Source organism: Ambystoma mexicanum, chromosome 10 (genome assembly GCF_040938575.1).
Source record: "Ambystoma mexicanum isolate Mex_15411 chromosome 10, UKY_AmexF1_1, whole genome shotgun sequence".
NCBI lineage: Eukaryota > Metazoa > Chordata > Amphibia > Caudata > Ambystomatidae > Ambystoma > Ambystoma mexicanum.
Window position 1 is genome coordinate 149,527,508 of NC_090932.1, and position 24,709 is coordinate 149,552,216.

A 24,709-nucleotide genomic window follows, 5' to 3' on the forward strand; every position below is an offset into this window, starting at 1 on the left:
CTGTCCTGTTGCCTGTTTGAATCAGCACCTCGGTAATTCTGGTAACACAACGTCACCAAAGCTGCTGCTGCGGAGGGTGAAATACTTCAGATTCTTGTTAATCTGCTTATGAAGCACAAGAGTTCCGCAAACTGCTTATAACGCACGGGCTCTTGTTTTTCGAGGCTTTTCTGCTCCTTGTGAAATGGAACGAAGGCTGCAAGTACCGACGCCAGGTAGGAACCATTATACCATGGCGCTACGCATGACTGATTTTACTTGTTGCTTGCGGTGGGAACTTTCCTTTGAGTATTATATCACGCACTTTTCTAGAATGCGTGTAGAATAATACATACCGTGGAATAGCGCTGCTATCGCTGCAAACATGGCGAACAGTTATATTGTTGCCCAAGTGCTAGGTGTGCTCTATAAATGAATAAATAAATAAATTAAGCCGTGCTAACGAACAACATGTGTCCATGTGCCTGGCTGGCTCGTTTGCAGACTGACTCCATCGTTACCTAAAGTCTGTTTTACGTGTCAGATCACCAAACTTTGCAAGTGCAGTGAAGAAAGTGCCGCACCAAGACATACGCACGAAAGCTGCTGTGCCCCCCCGCCCTAGATCCGATGGTCCTTCCTCTAGAGTGGGAGAAGGAAGCACATTCCAGTGTTCCAGGACGGATATGTTAAATGTTAAAGGTATTTGTACCACACACCGTCACCAACGGAGTTGGTCCCCAGGGGCTCTTGCATATCTGTAAGCGAGAAGGTGGGATGGGTTAGTAAGGTGAAGAGGGAGTAGGATAGTGAGAGGAGTGGTGTTCTGTTGGCAGCTTCAACTCGGTATGCACCGGGTGCTGAGCTTTGGTGCGAGTATCGGATCCGAGTATCGGATCGATGTCAGTCCTCGTGTGCTGTTGGTACTGCTTATGTGTTGTTGTCCTGTGCAAAACACATCTACTCCGTGGGACAGGCACGGATTTCCGCCGTAGATATTTACGGGAGTAACTTGGACAGGAATGGCTAGAAGGCGTGTGTACGCTGTGTGCATCATGCCCGTTGCCTCCATGTTCTTTGAAACTGCGGCACTCTCACTTGTGTTTGACTTGCTCCATATGCATTGCAGTTGCTGCACTTTGGTTTCATTTGATGTAATCTCCATTACTCGTCGGATGTGTGTCCTGCCGTGTTCATTGTTATTGGAATTTCCCAGGGCTGTTGTACGATAAATTGCTCAACAGCTGTTGCATTTTGTGCATGCTCATATGGCTTTAGCACCAACTGAAAAACATTTGCACTCAGGCTGATGCCATTTCCGCATGCACAAAACGTGCCTCTCTGAAGATGGCGCCTCCAGTGCATTGCCTCTTGCTCTTTGTGTTAATCACAGCACTATGATTGGTGCTGCACACTCTCATTTACATGCCACAACTCTCATTTTAATTGATATGATATGCTATGATATTTTAGTTATAGCGCGTCTATACACAAGTGTTTCAAGGAGCGACGAGGCAAAGGGGGTGGGGGTGACTAGGGAGGACAAGGTAACGATCCTACTAGGCCAAGTGACAATGAGATCCTGCTAGGTAGGGGGAAAAGTGCCTGGGGAAGGGGCGGAGGAGAAGGGCGGGACATAGGATCAAGACATAGAAAAAAGAGTGCAGCCACCAGGTGGCAGTGCAAAGGCTAAGTGCAAACAAGTCTCGGATAAGTGCAAGTAGGGGGGAACCGTAGGGGTGCAGCTACAGCTCCCAAGCGCAGGGATGGGAGAAGGCATTGCAAGTGTGTAACTGGGTGGGCAGGGACCTGGGCCCATGATTCAGAGGGTGGCCAGGTGACCAGCGCAGTATCAGACAGGAGATCAGCAGGGAAGTGGAAATGAGAAGGCAGAAGAAAAGAGGAAGGTCTTGAGCTGCTTCCAGAACCAGAGGTGGTTCTGCTCAAGTTTCAGAGAGGCAGGGAGGCTGTACCAGAGGGAGGTGCAGGCCGAAGAGAGAACTGCCCCCAACTCGTTGTTTAGAAAAGCAACTGACCCTCGGGGAGTTGGAGATGGAAGAGCGAAGGGCTCGAGAAGGAAGATACCTTTGAAGACAAAGCTAAAGGTGGTTTGGTCCCAGGCTCCAGAAGGCCTTGTGGACAATGCAAATGGTCTTGCATTTGATGTGTGAAGCCAATGGGAGCCAATTTAGAGATGTCAGTGCTGGAGAGATACGATTCCTGGGCTGGAGGCCAAGGACAAGTCTTGCAGTCCTGTTCTGGATTGGCCCAAACATGCTGCATTGCAGACACACCCGATTCTCATCTAAATGGCCACATACCCACATGAAATGCTGCCTTCAGTTTACTCCCTTGGTTTTGCTGCATGTCACTATGTCTCCCCTTCATGAACCTAGAGTGGACCTTAAATGAGGAAATAAGGCAATTGGGAAAGGCACTGGTTTTCATAACTTGTGGCATTGGACAATTAAGGGAAGATGGAGGCACTGAAGAAGAGACTGTCTGCCGCACCATACATTGTCACAAGGGAAGTACAAAATACATTTATATCCGTGATAAAGTAGCACAGGTTGCACAAGATAACAACATTGCCAGTCACCGGGACTTATGTGACTATACATCACAGAGGCATAAGACCTTAGCCTGAGTGCCTTTATAAGCTCACCGCACTCGGAGATGTGTTGCAGTATGCGTTCTTACATGCATTTTTGGTAATGTTATTCCATATAATACATGGTTGTCACCCTACTCCACAAAACTCATCTCCACATGTTCCTTAATTCCCCTCTCCTTCTAATCCACTTCTTTGTCTCATTCTTTCTCCCACATTGCTTCTAGAGCTTGGACCTTTCTGCCATTTTAGAGTTCCTTTCATCCCATTCCTTGCCCTTTTTAGTTTTGGTTACTAGCCGCGTCACCTATGAGCGAAAACGAATGGATTTTGGAAGAGAAGCTCAGAGACGGTTGGCATGCAGGGCAGGATACACATCCTGCAGGTGTTGTCTCACAATGCTCCCACCCCCTGCACCTCCATGTGCATGCTAATGGCAAAGGGCCTGATTCACGAGCATTTCTCAATGGGATTTTCCCATTGAAAAATGATTTGTCTATCAAGCCCAATGTATGTCTTTTTCAGCCCACCTGCAGCAGCCCATCCCGGCACAGAACACCCACACAAGGGTCAATTTCCGCAGCAAGATATGTGCTATTGAGGGGATGCCGTTCATATGTTGTCAAGCAGTCTTCTTCCATCATCTGTTCGTTACATCTGTAAATCAATTCCTTGTGTAATAACAATCCCAATTCGGACATTTAGTTTAAAAACAATTCTCCCTGCAACTAGGTTAACCTTCGAAAACATCCAATGTTTCTTTAATGGCACATGCTGCTTGCCACTGTCTAATGATACAGTACCCGCCATGCATGCAGGCCAGGGTGATGTCACTGGCGTGCAGAATAGAGTGCTATTTATCTGGGACATTAGCCATGTGGACTGCATGACTTTAATATGTGAGCTGTTAATGTAGCATTCTGCTTTGGTCCCAGTGTTTCAATAGACTGGTATTTTTTTAATTTTCGTTTGTCTCAACCTGACCTTACTGACCTTACAAATAAACACATTCAAGTAGTAACTACTTCATCATTGTCAACCAAGACAAGCGCCCGATTCATGGAATGTTTTGTACTGCTGAAAAGTGACTTTGCACTGCCGGCACAATTCCTGACTCATGTTACTGTGTAAAGTGTCTTTTTGCTGTGTAAAATGACTTTGCACTACAAAAATGCACTTTGCACTGCTCCACCCTGAGTCATGGAACAGTGCAAAGTGACCTTGCTCAGTAAAAATACACTTTGCACTGCTCCACCCTGATTCATGGAACAGTGCAAAGTGACCTTGCTCAGTAAAAAGACACTTTGCACTGTTCCATGAATCAGGGTGTTTCTTGGAAGTGAAAAGTCACTTTGCACCGTGCAAAATATTCCTTGAATTAGGCCCAAAGAGATTAAAGACATCTTGCCAAAGTGAACGCTGAAACGTGTGTTTGCACATTGCACATGTCATCAATGTACTGACTGTTAAAGCTGTAAAGATAGCGCAACACAGTCAAGTCACCAGATGCCAACATATTACACTAAAGGGAAAGGAGGCATGTTGAGGAGAGAGAGTTGATGAGGGTTCGTTTGTCTGCGCTGGGAGTGGCTGAACTGAGTGGGAAGGCTTTGCTGGGAGGAGTCGAGGTGAGAGGCAGGGAGAGGAGCAGTGTGCTGCTGGATTTTGTGGGGCAAACGGGGCGGTGGGAGGAGTTATGAGAATGTGAGGGCTGTGTGTAAGATTGGTGGGGTAGGTGCACATCATCCTTTTGGATGGGGAACCGCCTGCCTGGGTCCACCCACGCATTCGATAATTTGAAGAAGAAGAAGAAGAAGGATCCTCTTCTGATCGAGTGAAAGAGAAACAGAATTAGCCATGAACCCATTCTGTTTTGTGGTCGCCTAGAACGTGTCGATCGACTTTAATCTCAGCTGGACTCGTGCCAATATAAGCTTGGAATTCATGGCACAGCAGCTGAGTATTAAGGAGTCAGATTCCATTTGAGGCTTCTAAGTTGTGAATTGTGTTTTACTGGAAGAACATTTTTGTCTCTGCCACCGAACAGACAATAAACCCGAGGAAACCATGATTGGTTCTTGAACTGTGTGTGACATACAAAGCAGCTCAAGTGCCAACATGATTGGAGGATTTATTTGTAGAGAACACAGTCCTTCACTTTAAATATTACACCCAACCATATTTAGCTTACAAGCTTTTTTGGAAAAGGGGTCCTTAAACAAAACAAAACACCAACTAGTTTCAGCGACACCAAATTATGTGTTCTGCCTTCCTCAGGTGAACATTTCAAGCTACTGTTCAAATGCAATGTATAACGCAGCCATGATACATGTGTGGTCTGCCTTTGCTTCATATAAAACACAGCGTTACTGCTGGGCTGCACACGCGCTCTAGTGGGGATATGATTGTTTCTGGGCGGGACGCTCGTGTAATTACAAAATGTCGGAAAGCTATAATCACCGAGCAAGAGGCGGACCACCACGGTGGTGTGGTGAACTGCCACCAGGAATTCATTCTCAATCATATCCCCACTAGAGCCCGGGGGATAGTCAAAGTGCACATTAGTAACAAAGGCCAGTCTGCAGAGAGTAACAGTGTGCTCTACGTGAAATGGCCAAAGGACAGTCTGCAGAGAGTGATATGTGTCAACTATAGCTGTGTGTGAAATGGCCAAAGGCCAGTCTGCAGAGAGAGATCTGTGTCAAACAGTGTGCTGTGTGTGAAATGGCCAAAGGCCAGTCTGCAGAGAGATCTGTGTTACTGAGTGTGCTGTGTGTGAAATGGCCAAAGGCCAGTCTGCAGAGAGAGATCTGTGTCACACAGTGTGCTGTGTGTGAAATGGCCAAAGGCCAGTCTGAAGAGAGGGATCTGTGTCACACAGTGTGCTGTGTGTGAAATGACCAAAGGCCAGTCTGCAGAGAGAGATCTGTGTCACACAGTGTGCTGTGTGTGAAATGGCCAAAGGCCAGTCTGTTAGTTCTAAAACAAAATTCCCTTTGGCCTAGCCCCTTATGGGCGACCACTTGCTAGTCTCCAAATCTACCTCAGGGGGTGTGGATCACTATGCCCACCCGCTCCTGTATCTCAGTGTGATTGTGCACTTTGTTACTCCTAAGTTACTATGCTATGGACACACAAACCTAACCAAATGCTAAGAAATGACACGTGAAATAAGATAACAAAGGACACAAATAAAAACACACAAGTCAGTTTCAATTATAACAATAGAATACATTTATTCATGCACAGCAAGGCATGATACAAACACTACTATAATGCAATTCTCGAATGTGCACCTTTTATGCTCTGGGTGCAAATCTAACAGCATCTGATAGCAACGTATCCAGTCCTGCTGGATCTATCATGTCTAATGCAGCCTAATGCAAGCATCAGCATTCAGCATTCGTCTCCAATCCTCACCATTCCTCTCCAATCCACACCACACTTCACACTCTCGCTCTAAGACAATCCCTGTCTGATTTCCCCTTCTCGAAACCCAAAGCTCTGTGTGAGTGTCTGTCCTAATTCCCTATGCACGTGTCTTATTCAGATCAATTAGGCCTCATATCAGCAATACTCCCCTTCTTGCCATGTGCAAGCTTCCCATTCTCGTCTCTCTCCAGGTCACTCTGCAACCAGACGGTCAGTCAGGGCCTCTACTTGGCCTCTCAGTGGTCTGGTCTTCCTGCCAACCCTCTCTGCCAGTCTCCTTGCCAGATCGAACTGCATCAGCTCTCATCAGAATGCTTCCCCAAGCTTTCGAACTCCCAAAGCCATCCGATTCTGCTACACCCCTCTCTCAGAGTCATCTCCATCCCGACACTCCCTCGATCTCAGAGACAGCATACACTCCTACTGCTCAGTTATAGTGTCAAATGATGTACATACATCTCTATGGTTACATTAAGCATTCACTCATCTCTCTGTCAGCATTTCTAAATCCGAGCAGTGCCTGAAAGTCTGTGATGCATGTCTTGTTCTTGTCCAATTACTGCGTGTTCTGTCATCGTGACAGTTCAGCCTATCTTGTACATGCTATCTGTGTTACGAAACAATACGGTCTTGGGAGGATAGTTCAGCTGCAACGTGTTTGCCTTGGAAACAAGACGACACAGAGCAACACAGGTTCGATCCCCGGGTCCACGCTTAGAAACCCCTGGGTATTAAGCGCGTTATAAATACATTATCATATCATATCATACCATCCTCCCATCTCCCTCCATATTCCTCTATTCACTCCACTGTTAGCTTCTAAAATCCCTCTATCCGGTCTCTCTGTGCAAAGCACTCGCTCTCTGCTGCATGGCCCCACCTTTTCTCGTCTGTGAGCACCAGCCAGGCCTGATAAACCAGCATCCCTTCTTCGCTTCTCCACTCGGACAAGAGTCACATTATCTCTGTCTGAACAACCAAACTGTTTACGCATTCCTCATTCGAGTGTAACTCAAAACAACCTTTTGCAGTCTGTGGCGCTTCTGTTCTGTCTCATTCAGGATGGCTTAGAAGCCATAGGCCTCATGCATTCTAGCATTTACTCATTCTCTCTCAATGGCAAGCACTATACCATGTCTCAATGCATACTTTAAGTGCACAACCATGCGTGTCTCTGCAATGCATACATAATACATAACAGTCAGTCTATCTCCACATGTGTTTGCAAGTTTCTACATGGCTCTAGCAAGGCACTTCAAATATAACAGGCCGAATTCTATAGCAAATGCAAAGGGCTACATAATATGTGGATAATGGATAACTAATGTCACTACTAATCAGAATGAATGATGGATAACTGAATCCCTAAATGGGTAATGATTCTCTAATGATAACATACTAGGCTTCTCCATACAATCTCTGGTTTCACAGTCTGCAGAGTGTAATCTCTGTTACACATTGTGCTATGTGTGAAATGGCCAAATGACAATCTGCAGAGAGAGATCTGTGTCACACAGTGTGCTGTGTGTGAAATGGCCAAAGGCCAGTCTGCAGAGCATAATCTGTGTCACACAGTGTGCTGTGTGTGAAATGGCCAAAGGCCAGCCTGCAGCGAAAGATCTGTGTCACACAGTGTGCTGTGTGTGAAATGGCCAAAGGACAGTCTGCAGAGAGAGATCTGTGTCACAAAGTGTGCTGTGTGTGAAATGGCCAACGGTTAGTCTGCAGAGAGAGATCTGTGTCACACAGTGTGCTGTGTGTGAAATGGCCAAAGGCCAGTCTGCAGAGAGAGATCTTTGTCACACAGTGGGCCTCATTACGACCCTGGCGGAGAGGGTTTTACGCCGGCGTAGTGCCTGGCGTACCTCTCCGCCGTACTACGAGTTCCCGTAGTGCCATGGTCGGTTTTACGCCTGCTTTTTGCAGGCGGTAAAAACCATGGCGCTACGGGACCTTGTTGTTAATTACGCCACCGTAATCTACGGTGGCGTAATTAACGCCTTCCCCACTCCCATTATACCCTATGGGGCAAGAATGGGAATGGGGAAGGGTAAAATGGGGATTGGGGATTTACCGCCCCACCAAGGTCGGCATGAGGCCCAGTGTGCTGTGTGTGAAATGGCCAAAGGCCAGTCTACAGAGCGTAAGCTGTGTCACACAGTGTGCTGTGCGTGAAATGGCCAAATGACAGTCTGCAGAGAGAGATCTGTGTCACACAGTGTGCTGTGTGTGAAATGGCCAAAGGCCAGTCTGCAGAGAGAGATCCGTGTCACACAGTGTGCTGTGTGTGAAATGGCCAAAGGACAGTCTGCAGAGAGAGATCTTTGTCACACAGTGTGCTGTATGTGAAATGGTCAAAGGACATTTTTTATCAAATTAAACCTAACGAGGAGATATGCTTCCGATCCTGCTTGGGCCAGTGGTCACAACTATGGTCTGTCTACTGGTTAACCTCGCCCTCTATCTTTCCCGCATTTTCTCTTTGCATTACATCTTTTATTGCACAATGTAGTAAACTAGTAAATATAGATAGAGTATTGATGTTTCCAAGAATCTTTGATGCTTCGTCCTCCGTGCCTGAACTCCTTGCATTTTTCCCTCTTTCGCTGCTTGTATCACTGGCTCGAGAGCCTCCTATTCATGACATGGCTCCTCCCTAACACCAAGGTCTGCGCAGCCTCCACGGTAGAGACTGGAATCTGCTCTTCTACCCTGGTTGCTTGTAGATCCATTGCTGCCAAATTACCTGCCCTCCCTCTACCCCACTCTTAGTACCAGACCTCTTATGGCGATCTTCCCTCGCCCTGAACTTACTCCATGACTTTTAAAGTGCTCAGCTGCTTGCCGGAGATAGGTCTGTGCTCAATAAATAACAAAATTCTAATAATAATATTGATAACAGGCTCGTCTAAGCCCTTTCCCATGGGCATGCAATGCCGCATTCATTGGCAGACACTGGGCATCAATACAAGGTCAGCGATAACCCCGTAGTGTGGCGGTCTAGAAGCAAGGGTGCCGGTAAGCTTACTAGCACCCTTGTTATCGACCGCCACATTCATAATAAGGCCCACTGAATTTTTGTTTTGTATTTATAACATTTTGTGAGCTGTGGGGAAGGAGCCAATCTGAAATCTCTGCTTTCTTGCCTGCTATTGAGTTGCTTGGACTCTAGGCCACTGCGTATTCTTCTGCCACCTGGTTCTAGTCCTTCATATTCTTGAACATATCACCTGAACTTTGGAGGGCTGTTTGGTGATGTTAGCTTCACACCATTCCTCCAGTGACCTTTATATCCTGCTCCTACTGTGCTGATGAAGCTCTCCAGGGTCCATATCTACTGAGGACATCTCCTGAGGCATGTGTCTATCACATTAGAATATTGACCTACCTCTTTTGAAACCAGAGGCTTGCTAATTGTCTGCAGCCACATTAGCTGGACTCCTCGACAGACTTCTGGTGTGACATCGTTAGTAGCCAGCTCAATACGGGTTCCAAGCCATTCCACACGCTATACTGTGGCGTTCTTTACCCGTTCCATGGGACATACCGTGGTAACAGCCTGGCAGCCCATGTTAATGGCCAGAGCAAAGCAAGAGCAGTTAACAAGGGCACTGAGACTTTAGCCCGGTATGGCCCATGGAACGAGTTAAGAACGCCATTAACACCACAGGTTACTAAAGTGGTACCCCGGGTGCTAAAAAAAAAGCATCTTCATTCATTTAACGGGGACACCATGCAAATCCCATTCAATGCTTTCTGTTCAACTGAATAAATTGGATTGAATCATCCAATTGTCCTAATTCAGTGACCTGCATCATGGGGCTGGCTAACCAGGGGTAGGAACAGCATTGGAATTCGGTTTCAGCTGAGACCAGGCCAAAGAGAACCAGCCGAAAATGAAAACACTGGTATCAGACAGAAAATTGCAAATGCTATTGTTGCTGGGAGTAGAGTGAATATGCGGGGAAGAACCTTGAGATAGCACTGTTATATCTATAAATAACACCTCATTTTAATTTCTCTTGCTTCTAAAGTTTGTACCAACAGCTGTTATTATTACCCAAATTACCGGAATTCAATTTGATCAACCTCGGAAAGTTGGAAGGCTGAGTGATTCCTGTCTGAATACTCACCTGTGTCCTGAAGGTGGAGCACAGATGTCTTGACAGAGTGGTTACATCACTGAGCTTTCTTTCTGGATAATCTAGATCTGGTGCAGGAAAGGAATCCCAGGGGCAGTCCAATGTGCTGCATCAATGCCTTCTGGAATGCATAATGTCAAATCCAGAGAAGTGATGTGCTGCATCAGTGCCCTCTCGAATGCATAATGACAAACCCAGAGAAGTGATGTGCTGCATCAATGCCTTCTGGAATGCATAATGTCAAATCCAGAGAAGTGTTGTGCTGCATCAGTGCCCTCTCAAATGCATAATGGCAAACCCAGAGAAGTGATGTGCTGCATCAATGCCTTCTGGAATGCATAATGTCAAATCCAGAGAAGTGATGTGCTGCATCAGTGCCCTCTCGAATGCATAATGACAAACCCAGAGAAGTGATGTGCTGCATCAATGCCATCTCGAATGCATAATGACAAACCCAGAGAAGTGATGTGCTGCATCAATGCCCTCTCGAATGCATAATGTCAAATCCAGAGAAGTGATGTGCTGCATCAATGCCCTCTCGAATGCATAATGACGAACCCAGAGAAGTCATGTGCTGCATCAATGCCATCTGGAATGCATAATGACAAATCCAGAGAAGTCATGTGCTGCATCATTGCCATCTGGAATGCATAATGACAAATCCAGGGAAGTCATGTGCTGTATCAATGCCATCTGGAATGCATAATGACAAATCCAGAGAAGTGATGTGCTGCATCAGTGCCCTCTCGAATGCATAATGACAAACCCAGAGAAGTGATGTGCTGCATCAATGCCATCTCGAATGCATAATGACAAACCCAGAGAAGTGATGTGCTGCATCAATGCCCTCTCGAATGCATAATGTCAAATGCAGAGAAGTGATGTGCTGCATCAATGCCCTCTCGAATGCATAATGACAAACCCAGAGAAGTCATGTGCTGCATCAATGCCCTCTCGAATGCATAATGACAAACCAGAGAAGTGATGTGCTGCATCAATGCCCTCTCGAATGCATAATGTCAAATGTAGAGAAGTGATGTGCTGCATCAATGCCCTCTCGAATGCATAATGACAAACCCAGAGAAGTCATGTGCTGCATCAATGCCATCTGGAATGCATACTGACAAATCCAGGGAAGTCATGTGCTGCATCAATGCCATCTGGAATGCATAATGACAAATCCAGGGAAGTCATGTGCTGCATCAATGCCATCTGGAATGCATAATGACAAATCTCACAATGGCCTTTCCTTTTGCCCTGAGTCAGTTGTTCTAAAATAGGCCTTTCTGATTTCTAGATAGGGGTGACATCACAGAGATCCACTCCAGCAGCATTTGCTCAAATTGGGGTATTATCTTATAAAGATCTAGCACCTGTGAAAGAACAAACCTAAAGAAGGCGTGAATGTGTTGCCTTGGGTAAAATATGGTGAAACAATTGTAAAACTGAATGGTCAATTATGCTGACAGAATGATTTTTTTGCTTTCTAAACAAAGTCCTTGTTCTGGCTAGGCTAATTTAAATACATAAATACGTGGATGTAACAAGCCACAGATGATATTGTTGTGCTAGATGTTTATTTTTCCTTGTTAAGCCGTATTATAACCCTGGGAGTGATGTGGTAATGATATGATATGATAAGTCATTTATAATGCGCCTGAACACAGGTGTTTCTAGGTACTCCTCTATTGGCCAATTTCTGGGCCATACGAGCCAGCAGAGCTCGGCAATCCAATAAGACACCCGGAAATTGACCAATGAGAGGGGTAACTGTGTGACTCTGTTAGTCAAGACCGCCAGCAGGGCTCTCAGCGTGGCACTTCCCTTTCATCACGGGAGCGATGTGCTGACAAACTCACCGCCTGCACCTCTCCCCTTGTCATCCATGGCAGAAATCCCCGCTCCCATCCTCCCACTCCTTACCTTGATGGAGTTGGAGTGGATGGCTCTGCTCCCTGCTGCCTCAATCTTGGCCAGGTCACACCTGGCAGACGAATCTGAGGAGGATAGGTCAGGGGCAACGTGCTCGCCTTGGAAGCAAGACAACATGGAGCAACACATGTTCGATTCGCGGGTCCGCGCTTAGAAACCTCTGGGTATTAAGCGCGTTATAAATAACCTATCATATCTCCACCCTCCCTCCACATCATGTTTCTTTGTGGATGCTGGGAACTAACCTGCCTTATTTTTTACCCCCTCAACCCGACATTTGCATTGGACATAACAGCTTTATAGACGTTGCCCTCGAGGATTACCTGGAGTTATGGGCCCATAACTCTGTCTTCAGGGCCCATAACTCCAGTTGGGTCCTCAGAGTAGGCCTATAAAACTTAATTAATGGCATTTTCATATTTTATTTTCTTAGATTTGTTTAAAATATTTTCAAAATGTTTGTGTATTACATGGCATATTGTGGATACATAGATATTAGGACAAGTGTTGCAAATAAAATAAACCTGACTTGACTGGATAAAGTACAATGAAAGCATTGAAGGCCTTCATATCTATCCCTGGGTAGGCATGCATTGTTTTCTGCACTCAAAACAAGACTGAGTGGAACCTTCCACTTTCCTCTTCCTGCTGAATCCTGGAGATGGATCCTTCATGCCGCAGGGACTGCATCCCTGCAAGAAGAGCCTGTCGATTGTGCATAGCCCTTAATAGACAAGATATGATGTGACAGTATTGGGACCGGGAACAAAAATCGATGGAATAAAAATTGTGAAAGCATCAAGTGCCTGTTTAATTGACAGCAATACTTCCCACAGATGGAGCCAGGCCCGAATCCATCTTTCCACAGAGAGATTGTATTTCAGCGTCCAGTGCTGTGGAGTAAGGGAAGCTTTGCAACGTGCGCATAGACAATGCACTTTAGTGTAGCTGCACAGTATACTCACACACTAAGCAGGTTTGGTAAATCATAAGAGAGGAACCACTTGTCGACTTAAAATAGTAGGACCGGTAAGACAGGGTTTCTCGTCAACTTCTACTTTTGAGTGTTGTATCGAAGAATAGAGTGTCAGGCTCACTCGTTAAGCTATGAGCAATTGATCGTCATGATCCGGGGCCTAGGCTGGGAATTACAAGCCTTTGCAGATGCAAGAGAGTGCAATGCCAGTTGTAAGTTAATATAGGGTTCTGAGTCTCTAATTAGATGAATTAGGGTCAGGATTGATGTAAACATACTCTTCTGAAAAAGGATCCAGTGGGAGGTCAAGTTAGGGACAGTCATTGTAAATCACTGGCTGTAACAATATTGCTCATAACTCTTTTTCTAAACTTTAAAAAGAGAGTTATTACTAGGGAAAGGATGTTACAATCCATTTTTGTAATAGCGCATATCAGCCAAAGGAGACGTTCAGTCTGGAAGTGGGGCTAACATATTAGTGGACATTTCTGCTGAACATTAGCTGATTTGGCAAGAAGTTTGGATCAGCATTGCAAGCAGGATTGACACCTGATATTCTGTGTGAGCTGCTATTATTGCCAGTTAGTTTTCCACAATTTCCCCTGGATTTCTTAGCTGAAGGTGCAGCTGTCCAATGACAGGGGGCGTAAACTTGATTTAACACTTATGCTCTGTGAGGAGCCAGGAACGAGACTTGGACACAAGGGATTCATGGTTTTAGTCAAAGACTTTTATTAAAATAAAAGGGGGCAGGGAAATGCTTCTCTGTCCCTGCACTGGAGGTATTTTCCTACCTAAAACCAGAACGAAGATTCTGTGAGTGTCAGAATGTCCAAAACAAAACCGTCCCATGTCTAAAGTATTATCGTGACCCTCACACCCTAATAAAATTAACTCTAAGGTGAAAAGGGTAATTTCTTTTGCCTTGACTGATTGATACATGTCCAAAAGAAAAATGCACAGCTCCAAAGCCAAAGTTCCAGAAGAATAGAGTTCCTTGTTCCGGAGGGTGACTCCCTTCCCCTGGATTTCTCTTCCCTCTGTTGTATATTCAAAAGATATCAGTTCCTAGAGTTTCCCTTTCTTTACAACACAACTGATATTCAAAACAACTTGGTTCTTTCTCTTTTATCTTGCTAGGATATCTGGTGTACTACCCTGCCAGGTTTTCACTCCTCTTTTCTCTGAGTTTTACACTGCTTTTGGCTCGTCCTGATACATCCTTCTCATGACTCCTTTTCTGGCATTGTATTTCTTATGCACTGTCCAATTGGTCCTTGACTGGTGTGTTTCCATACCAGGGTTTTCTTATTCACACTTGTAACTGCCTGGTATACTCTCCTGCCAGAGCTTTCTTGAACACACAACTGCCTGGGATATTCTCCTGAAAAGGCTTTCATGAACACACTTGTAACTGCCTGGTATACTCTCCTGCCAGGACTTCTGTTTATTTCCATGCGGCATGGCAGCCCATATGCCCCTGTGTCCCTGTTTTCCTTGCGGGGACACATTGGCTCTTGCTGGCATATTTCCATCTTTCTGTGGCAAACCAGTGAAAGGCGATCAGTGTTTTTTCTTGTCTCAATGCTCTTGCTCTTCGGTTTCTCTGCACATTGCTGTCCATGCTGGGCTCTACTGCTCTGCGGCAGGCTTCCATCAGGTAAGCGGTGTCGATCAACAGCTGCGGATGTTGGCTTCGGGTGTTCCCTCAGCGTGTCTTCTTTCTCCATCAACATTCCTCTTCCACCTCTTTGAGCCAGATGGCTCCATGGCAGCTACTGCAGCCCCACGGTGTCACGGTCCCAAACAAAAGAAACAACCTTCTCCTTCCAGCAACAGCACACAACAGTTAGCTGTGACTGTTGTTTAAATTTCCCAGCTACGGCTATGAGCACTGGCCAACTAGAGCGCAGCCTGTACTCTTGGTCTTTTCTGCTCTGCATTATTCAGCTCCTCTTCCTCGTCCCAGTATCCTTGAAGTTATAGAAATGGTAGTCCATTACTGATGCTTTACATACAAAGTCTGGGTAAGTGTTCTTTAAGGGCAGGTCAGCTATGAGTGACTTGTAGGTATGAGACTTCCATACAGTTTTTGAGGAAATATCTTCTATTTTCTGCCTAAATGGATGAGGGGAGGTGTAACAATATGACATTAAGGCATTGGGTATGGATGGGGTATCCTCAACAGAGGAAGGGGAATACCATGCCTTGTCCAATGGTGCCCTGCTACAGCCCCCGGAGGTTGTATCCTACAATGTGATCTACTCTCATATAGTCGAACTTGGGTCAGGATCGGGTAGCGGCTGCCATCCCCTGGTCACATGGGGAGAGGTCACCGTCGGGAAAGGAGTGATGACACCATCGGATTCATCACAGTTCTTTCTTACATAAAAATGGAAGTGTCCAGATCCCCCAGTCATTCCTGTCAGTTGTGAAGTCCCCTCAGGTTCCATTCTCGCTCCCAGGCCCATCAATATTTATTTGGAACTATAATGTTCCTGGACCCCCTCCACAGTTTTCCTCTGACTCCTGGTCCTAACTGCGGACTTGCTATCAAGATGCATCTGAAAAGCTTTTCCTTCAAAGAACATATAAAAAGAAATCCCAGAAGACTTGATACCAACAGAGCATGCTCTGAAAAATCAAATCATCAAGGAAATTACCATATAATAGGCCTTGTCATTTGAAGTCCCCACTCTCTGGAACTCTCTTCACCAACCTTTGGCTCGCTCCCCCAAGCACACTTTCGGCAAAGAAAGAAATATGTAACACTTTCACCCTCTACTAACCACTCTCTATCTAACGAAGTGGTTGGCAACCTGGGGCGTGCCAGATGTTTTAGAGAATGACTTCTGACATGGAAAATTTAACACTGACTATTCCGATGGTTTGGTGAACAATTTATTAGTTAAAAAAGGAGATGGCAGAACAAAACAAACCAATGTCAGTATGTGACTTCGACGCAAGTGAGAACACCCCTCCCTCCCAGCACTGTTCTCTTATACCCAAAGGAACACATGCATTTCAATGGTGGGGGGGGTCCAGACAGGGCAAAGAATCATAATGAAACAATGTTACAAACAGGGAACAAAGCCTCTCTATCCAAGTCGTTGATACCAGCTGCATATGTACATGTGAGACAGTGGGCCTCATTACGACCCGGGCGGTAACCATGGCGCTATTTGCGCCATGGTTGCCACCGGTAAACTACCGATTCCGCCATGGTGAATGGCGGAATTACCGCCCCATTCCAAGGTTTGCGGGGGCGGTAATTCCCCATTCACCATGGCCCTACCCCATTCCCATTTGAGCCCCCATAGGGCTCAATGGGAATGGGGAAGGCGGTAATTACGGTACCGCAAATTGCGGTACCGTTATTACCTCCAAAGTCCCTTTGCGGGTCCCATCCTTAACGGCTGGAAAAACCAATCGTTAAGGGAGGACCCGCAAAGGGACCTCGGAATTGGGCGGTAAGGGATTACCGGTACCGGTGACCTTACCGTAACCGGTAATCCCTTACCGCCCGGGTCGTAATGAGGCCCAGTGTTATCAGGAAGCACAGCATAATATGATACATCTAAAAAAACGGAATATACTCCTCAAAGGTACACATGGTCTCAGGCTGACAAGCATGCTTGCAGTATGATAACTCCCTTTTCCTCTTTTCCTTGGAAAGCGGGAGTCTAAAGCACACTTGCATATGCCAAAAGGGAAACATGTTAGATGCAAGGGATGTGGAGGCGAGCATAGCTACATCCTAGGTAGGCGAAGAGCCTTCATTGCAAAGACATTCGCAGTAAAGCCTAAAGCCTTGCCTCACAGAAGCAAGAAACAGTCATTTAAACATGGCAGTTGCAGGCCCTACTTGATATTATAATGCAGCAGTACACCAGGGGGGTACACATACATTTCAATTCCAGACTTCCTCCCACACTTCCATGATCTCTCATCATTTACTATTCTGGCTAAGGATGAAGTGAATTTTAGTTTGAAGCATCTGGTGAGCCAACGGTTTCAGAGCCAAGTTTCAATGTATCTCCCTCTTCACTGAGCTATGTAAATATCCCTCGTGTATTTATGAATCTATACACGTCTTGTGATGTCCTTTCATCTCATGTGTCATGTAAACATCCAGAATGTCCCCTCCCACTGGTGCCACATCGATGCTATACAAATACCATTATAAAAATAAATGCATAAAACAGATAAAGCAGAAAAACAGGAAAATGATACACTATGGCATAGACCAGCATTACCAGAGTAATTCATGGCACAGTGCCCCCGTGTGGAGAGCCTTGCATCTCAAGGCAACACAAGTCAGTGAAAGCCATCGGCGAACAACCTTCACATTCCTTCCATCCCTATACCTCAGCATCCTATGTCTAATTATCAACCAATGTTGGTAGATGGATCAATTGATCGACCTAAGCTGCTCCGCCCCAAGCTGATCAACCCTATTAAGATTCATTGTGCAGTTGCATAAAAGTGGATCCTAGTGGTCGACCTATGCAATGTCTAACCTCATACCCCCTCTCCCGGCAGTGCTCTGTCACAGACAATCCTTCTGTATGAGAAGTAGTTGGCTCCTCCACGTTTGTATTGGTGTATAGTTGTAAACTGCACACGGTACGCCAATACAACATTAGAGAAGCAACATGTTGCACAGATTACAATTTACAAGCACAATAAAAGAATACTATTTATTGGGCTGACGTATGTGGGGAAAGCCAACAGGCCTTATAACAATACCGTGGAATATTTGATATTGATAGCACTAACACCCTTATATCATCCAAGGCATAAAGTGATTTTGAAATATGTATATCATTGTACAAGATTAACAATCTGAAGGGGTAATCCAGTTGAAGTTCGTGTACACAAGAATTGTCTATGAGATATTCCTATATGTACAATTTCACACATTGTGGAGTGTATTTACAGATAGGAAATTAATGAGTTACTCTTTCTTTTCCCTTATGTCCCTTCTTTCTCCCTCCTTTGTATTTATTTGCACATAACACATTCATTTTTATACTTATTTTAATACTTTATTAATGCCTTTTTGACTGAACCACTGGTGCAAGATACATTGGACCCATCCTGATATTCCACAGCATATAGAACTTATGGTGATATTGGGTTGTCTGTCACAGACTGGTCCCTTGATGCAGCCACACTGGTAACCCCTTACATTTCACCATTACAATGTGTTAGATTTAGGCCCAGGAATACATTGCAACAACCCTCCACTTAGCAATGAAGATAGAAAAGTAGTTTGTAGTCAGTGAGCATTTCGAGTGTGCATGATTGCCCTCATTTCTGGCGAAGGGCACACATCCAGGTTTTCGTGATGCAGCCGCAAAGCCGAGGCTAGCAAAGCAAATTGGCTGCGAGAGGGCTAAACAATTTTGAAAGTTGACTTTAGGGCCTCATAGAATGAATTGAATATTCCTGTGAGTGGTAGACTTGGGGAGGTCTGAAAGGTAGCAAATGCCAATAACTGGTGGCCACCCCCCCTAATAGAGGAAGGAGACTTGTGCACTGAATGCACAGTTTGAGATGGTAGTTTGGCTGGTAGAATAGGGAGCAGTGGTAGTTCAGTGGATGTATGTGTGATCAGAGGGATATGGTTCATGTGGACCTGAACAACTATGGTTTTGGTTATGGCTGCAGGGTGGCGGATGGGGGCAGTTACTGGGTATTAATGAGATCATGGTCAGAGTGGAGGGTAGCAAGGCATGCAAGTCTCCGCAGAGAGTGATCAGTTTGAAATCCGAGAGGAACAACAGGGGTGAGAGCTGAGTAGAACATCAAGGTTAAGGTTCAGTACTTGAGTTAAGGATTAGGGTAGTTGACCTTTTGATGGGAGGAGTTTCTGATGTTTTCACAGGAACGAAGATTAAAGCCGGTTTATGATAGGTGTGGGGGAGAGGGTGTTGTTGAGAAAAAGATGCCATCCCCACAACCACAGATTATATTGGCCAGAACATGTGGCAATTCATGTCAGGATTAGGACTGCATTTAAACGTCTAGGAAATGGATGTCTCCCTCTAAGTGAAAGAAAATATAAATGTCTAAGGTAGAGACTGGAACAATACTTTCACTTATCCCAAGAGCTGGCATTTCAGCTAGCCTTTGGAAAAAGCACCCTCTGTTATAACAGCACTCACAAGCACTGCTTAAGCTACAGCGGGCAGCTCCTGGGACCTTTCACCGCACAGCCCACCTTCATCACGAGCTCCCTGAAGGCCGATGAAAAACCCAGATCTATACAACTGGCTCAGCTTCGGGTATCTTACACAGTTGGAGGAGGGGGTGCACCCAAAGGTCTGGAAAGTATATGCAGCTGTGTGTAAAGGGGCAAAGAAGGTAATGGTAGAGAGAGAAATTCAGAGAGGGGAAGTTATTGTACCCAAAGAGGTGACGAAGAAGTTGCAAAAGGGATGTGAGGAGCAGAGATAGTTATGCCCACAAGAATGAAGAAGAGAGACAGAAAGATTTGAGGAGCAAAGACAGTTGTGCCCAAAGAGGTGAAGAGTGATCTAGAAAGGAAGAGTTGCTAACCACTGATCCAGAAAGGGAGAAGGAGAAGGTGAAGAAAAACAGGAGATTTCAAGGCGAGATTCAACCCCCGAGAGGGAGAGAAGGCGATGCCATGAGAGCAAGAGGGCAGGAGACCAGCTAGCCAGCCTAGGATGGTTGTGGTGGACCAGCTCAGCCCAAGGCAGGGCCAACGTGAGGAAGGAGATGTGACATGGTGCTGCAGGTTTCATTGCAATTTACTGAGAGAAATGTCTTTGTGGCTATTGACTTCCAAGTGATTACTTCCAGATGATACTACGAATTTCTTTTGTTATTTAATGTGGGGGACCACACCCCATGGCCCTCTTCTCCTTCACTACCACCCCTATCCGAAACCCCTCACCACCACCTTTTTACCCTTTAACCCACGACTACATACATATAATTCAAAGTAATTCGAAGTAATCACTTCAAAGTAAATGACTTCAAAGTATTCTTATCATTGAAAGAAAGGGAGACCGGTGCTGCTACTACATGGCCGAGAGACATCATCGGATGAGAAGAGAAGTCAGAGGGAGGCTAAGCTCATACACCCAAAAAAGAGAGCAAAGTGGTTCGATAGGGAGAATATGGTCAAGCTCTTCCATCTAGGGCCTCCACCGGCAGGTTCCCAGCAAGCCGGATCCTGGACTCGCGCATGGGGCCAGGCGAGCTGACCACTCCATGCGCTTTGAGGGTTAACCTGCACCTTGTTGTTGTGGTTGGCTAGTCAAGTGGCATTGCACCCTGGAAAGCATGCACCTAGTCGTCCGGACAGGATCCAAAATATCTGAATTATTGGAAATGATAGACCTGCTCATACTGCTGTGTGTCTCCCGGAGAGGGAGCCAGAAGAACTGGAAGCATCTATATTCTTGCATTGAGGGGCGGCTTCCCCCCCCCCCCCGCCACCCCCGTCCCAATCTGTGTAATCACAGCCAAGAGTCCTGTGATTATATGTCTCAATGTGTTCTTGGTGATTCTGATACATTTTTAAAGCCCCCTGTACACATATAGTTTAATAATAATTGCAACATTGTACATTGGGCCTTCGTGTAATTTCTGAGCAAAGGGGCATTCGTTCCACTAGCCAATACAAGAGGCATTGTCGATCCTCTCGAGTTGCGACATTTTCACCTGTGTTGCAGCAGGCCCTAGGCATGGTGGTGATCGACTGAGCATATGTCTCTTAAAAAGCATCTTCATGGGGAACGCCGACAAAGCATGCAGCTCATAGTGAAAGACCGTATACATCTACCTTGTTAGGTCAGATCAAAGTAGTTATGTTTTTTGAGATGTCCACCCGATAAAAGCACATTTTTACACATAAAAACATTTTCCTTCCAATTTTATAAAGGTCATTAATGATGAGTCATACAAACCCGTTACATAAGAACACACAATAACAATAAAACTGCTCGTGTGTGAAGGTGTCCCTCAAATAAATACAGATTGCATTCTTTTTTTTTTATCAGTACAAAAAAAGTAATAAGGTTCTAAAAGTGCATCTTGATCAGACGCAACAAGCAATATTAAAATGTTCGCACAATTGATAATTTCCGATGATTTCCCATATAGTGGAGACAACACTTAGTAATAGTCAAGAGCGAAAGTAGTAACGACAGACAGGGCCAGTTTCCCCCCAAAATACCTTGTATTAAAGAAAGGATACTTTAAAATATATAAAAGTTGCTTTCCGGTTAAGAAGTATTTTCACAAAGGTAACAGTGTTTCCTTAAGTCCCATCATCTACCTCTGAAGAGGCGCAAGGCCCAAATTACCTCTCTGCCTGATACATGTAAGAGGCGGAGCATGGCAGGGCAATACTGTAGTTTTAGCAATGGTGAGCTCCCTTTCTGATCTCCACATATTTGGGGGGGGGGAGACAATGTTTTTAAGCGTCTCAACGGAATCCGGCCAAAATGGGCCGTAACACTCAATAGCATGTCCACTAGTTGCAATCAGAAAAGGAAGATCGAAGCTTAGTTTAGTTAAAAAGATAATGTGGGTGACAGTTTGGCTGTCCTGCATAAACGTCTTTCGGCCAAGGCGATAGGGCCAGAATGATTCATGCTCTACCACACTGTTTCTCCATTTCCACATTTTCCTTCTCGTTTGAAGACATTTAGTGAGACAAGTTAAACCTGCTTCCATATTGAATAACAGAGCATACAAGGGCAGGTCTGGTCAAATACATTGCACTAAAGGGAGTCCATGGTTTGTCCAAGTTCTGGGCCATTGAATGATAGAATTAATCTTAGTGATGCTGCTTACAATAGTCCAGGTCAAGAGGCCCCCCTGTAGAGGGCAAGTAGGTGTCTTATACAGGTGTAGTCTACCCATTGCCACATTGCTGGATAGGCATATCCCAACAGCACAGACTCAAAAGTCAATACTTTTCGGGCTTTACTTTGATAGGCAGTAATTACAGCATCCAATGGCTAAGCTCGAAAGAAGATGAGAATTTAAAACCTGCACCAGCAGTCTGGGTTATTGTGAGGGATTGTCCATTTATAGTTGGCCCATCTCATTATCTTTCTGTCATAGGCACTCAGCCAATCCACTATCGTCCTGTGGGCCACCGAGCAACATGTTAGCCTCCTACATCTCTACATCACACGAGTAGCCATTTTGGTTGGGGGCATCACATCATCTTGAGGAAGAGTGAAGGCACTCCTTTTTGCCATGAAATGCACATTCAAATACACGGAAGCAACTCCCCCTAAGCTGAACTTGTCTTATCTCCAAACCTGAGCAGGACATACTAGCCTGCACTAATGGCCAATCACAGCTCAAGATAAGGAAAGCAAGGAGCAAACAAGATTAGCTCCAATCCATATTGTCTGAAACTATTTTCACTAGAAAACTAAACTATTTTCACTAGAACTACAAATGAATCAGACTGTTTAAAAAAAGATATTTTATGTTCTCGAAGAAATATAGTACAAAAAACAGCCTGGTGATTTTTTATCCAAATACAAAAGGTGTTTTGATAATGCAGATAGGGGAAACACCTATTTGCTCCATTCGGTATTACCTAAGCATCGAGATTTTTGTGTATGCTTAATTTTCAGCACTGATGCAAATGTTACATGACCTGACCCCAGGTCTCTCATGAAGAAGGAGTACATTCGTGTTACCTTGTGCAGTTTTTATATAACTGGCAGATCTCACACCTGACGGTCCTCAAAGGCACGTTTGCACCAATGTTTATGTACTGCAAATCAATGTCATGATAGGACTGCTTGTTGCAGTGTGGTGGGGTGGTGTGAGTGCGCGTGTGTGTGTGTGGGTGTGTATGCGTGTGTGCATGCGTGTGTGCACATATGCGCATGCGTGTATGCGTGCATGTGTGTCAAGGATCAGCGAAGTCAGGCCATCACAAAGGTCATGGTGTGTGTCTGCAGATACCGCGAGCTGTGCCGCAAGGCTGCGGAGTACGAGCTGCCACCGCTGAATTGTTTTACCACATAGGGTTTTCCCTCATGAAGCATAACAATAACACTAATCGAAAAAAATGCATGCATGCCTGGACTCGCAGAGGTTCACCACACATGGTTTCCACACGTCACAATTGAGCTGTGTATCTGTGACCAATAAGGATAGCACTGACTTTCTGTGCCAAACGTGGGCCGTACTCTGGGCAGAGCAGCCGCAGAATGTCAGGAGGTGCTGTTTGCATTGCGCAGTGTTGTGATTGGTTGGTGTTAGGGAGAATTCTCAGAAATGTGCTAATTCCCTCCACCTTAGGGGACCCCCAGCAACGTTGCTGGATTTTGAGTACTTGATTTCTTTTTAACCTGGAGAGAGTGAGACCCTTTTTCCCACTCTCTCATGTATTTTAATGTGAATTTTACCTCGGTGTTTCTTTTGGTTATGGAGTCTGACAAACTCCATAGGCATCATCTTGTACATTGTGTCACACAGCACCTTCAGTGCAGTGGCACAAGGAAGTCTTCCAGATTTCCCCAAGGTTTAAATACCTTTCTCTGGGATAAACTACTGTTTCCCAGAGCAGTGAAGTGAAATTGACAATAGAGTGCTGGGGGGGTTACTTAGTATCCCCTTTGTCTATCTTCTTATGTAACATGTTTTATGTTACCCTTTCTTCACTGAATGGTTGGTGGCAGTGGTTTCATTTTGAACTACCCTGGTTCGCATTTACTGCGGCTGTTCGCAGCTCCGGTAAAGCAAGCGTTGGTGCCATCTTTGACAAAATGCTCCCCGGTCTTCTTTTTTCACCATGTCTTTGTGGAAAGGTCTTTCTAGAGATTTTCTATTTCTCCAGGTTGGGCGCTTTGTTCATTTTCGCCTTTGGCGGGTTTCAGGAGTGAAACCCGCCTCTGGCTCCAGAGTGTCTGGGGTAGGCAGGAAGTGAGGGAGGTGCCCAAAACTCGCTGTACTTAGTCTCCTAGGAGACCCAAATGCACTCTTTGGTGATTGGCTGGCTGACTGTCCGGCAAGGACAGCCACCCTGCTGGGTGAGTGACAGCTAGGCTGGAATGAATGGGAGAGATCTGAATAAAAAAAAGTATTTTGGCTTGGAAGGCAAAGTCGACCGTTGGATGAAGGAACCGAAGAAGAGCTTGAAGAGGATGCCTACTGCAATTCCTGGATCGTTGGTTTGCCTGGTGAAGCCCTGCTGCAGTGCCGAAACATCTAGTTCGTATCGACAGAGAAGCCCCTGCAAGGACGACTTCTCACTTTGAGTTGGGGGGACCAATCAACTCCAAAGTAAGCCACCTGGACATCCATCTCGGAGCTGGTTAAATTTCCACAGAGTTGCTGCTGTAAACCGTAGAGCCAGGGAGAGGAACACCATTTTGTGTGTGTTGCTTTTAAGCTGGCCTAGAGCTTTTGGAAGATCCTCCCGACTCCCAAGAAGCAGGACTAACCAAGCCTGAGCAAACCTCAACAGCCAGAAACTGCGTTGTTGCTATCTGAGGTAGCCGCGAGAAGCTGAAACGCGAAACAGCCACTGAAAGTGAAGTTTGCCGTTTGCAAGTTTTGACCATCCCAGTGCAGTATAGGAGTCCCCTGACGTCCTCCCTCTTTTCCCCACGACTGAGGCCCAGG

At 45.5% G+C, this 24,709-nt stretch overlaps 1 protein-coding gene across 8 annotated transcripts in view; it reads left to right on the plus strand.

Moving 5' to 3' along the window:
- The window catches only part of SLC4A5 (solute carrier family 4 member 5), an 802,545-nt gene that overhangs the window by 180,986 nt on the left and 596,850 nt on the right, over nt 1-24,709 (plus strand). Inside the window, exon 1 of one of the 8 annotated variants that reach the window (XM_069617642.1) lies at nt 120-215. The exons of the other annotated variants lie outside the window; for them this stretch is intronic. Coding sequence (XP_069473743.1) covers nt 185-215 — 31 coding nt within the window. The 5' untranslated portion in view covers nt 120-184. Of the gene's footprint in view, nt 1-119; nt 216-24,709 lie in introns of those variants that run through there. 8 annotated transcript variants of the gene reach the window in all.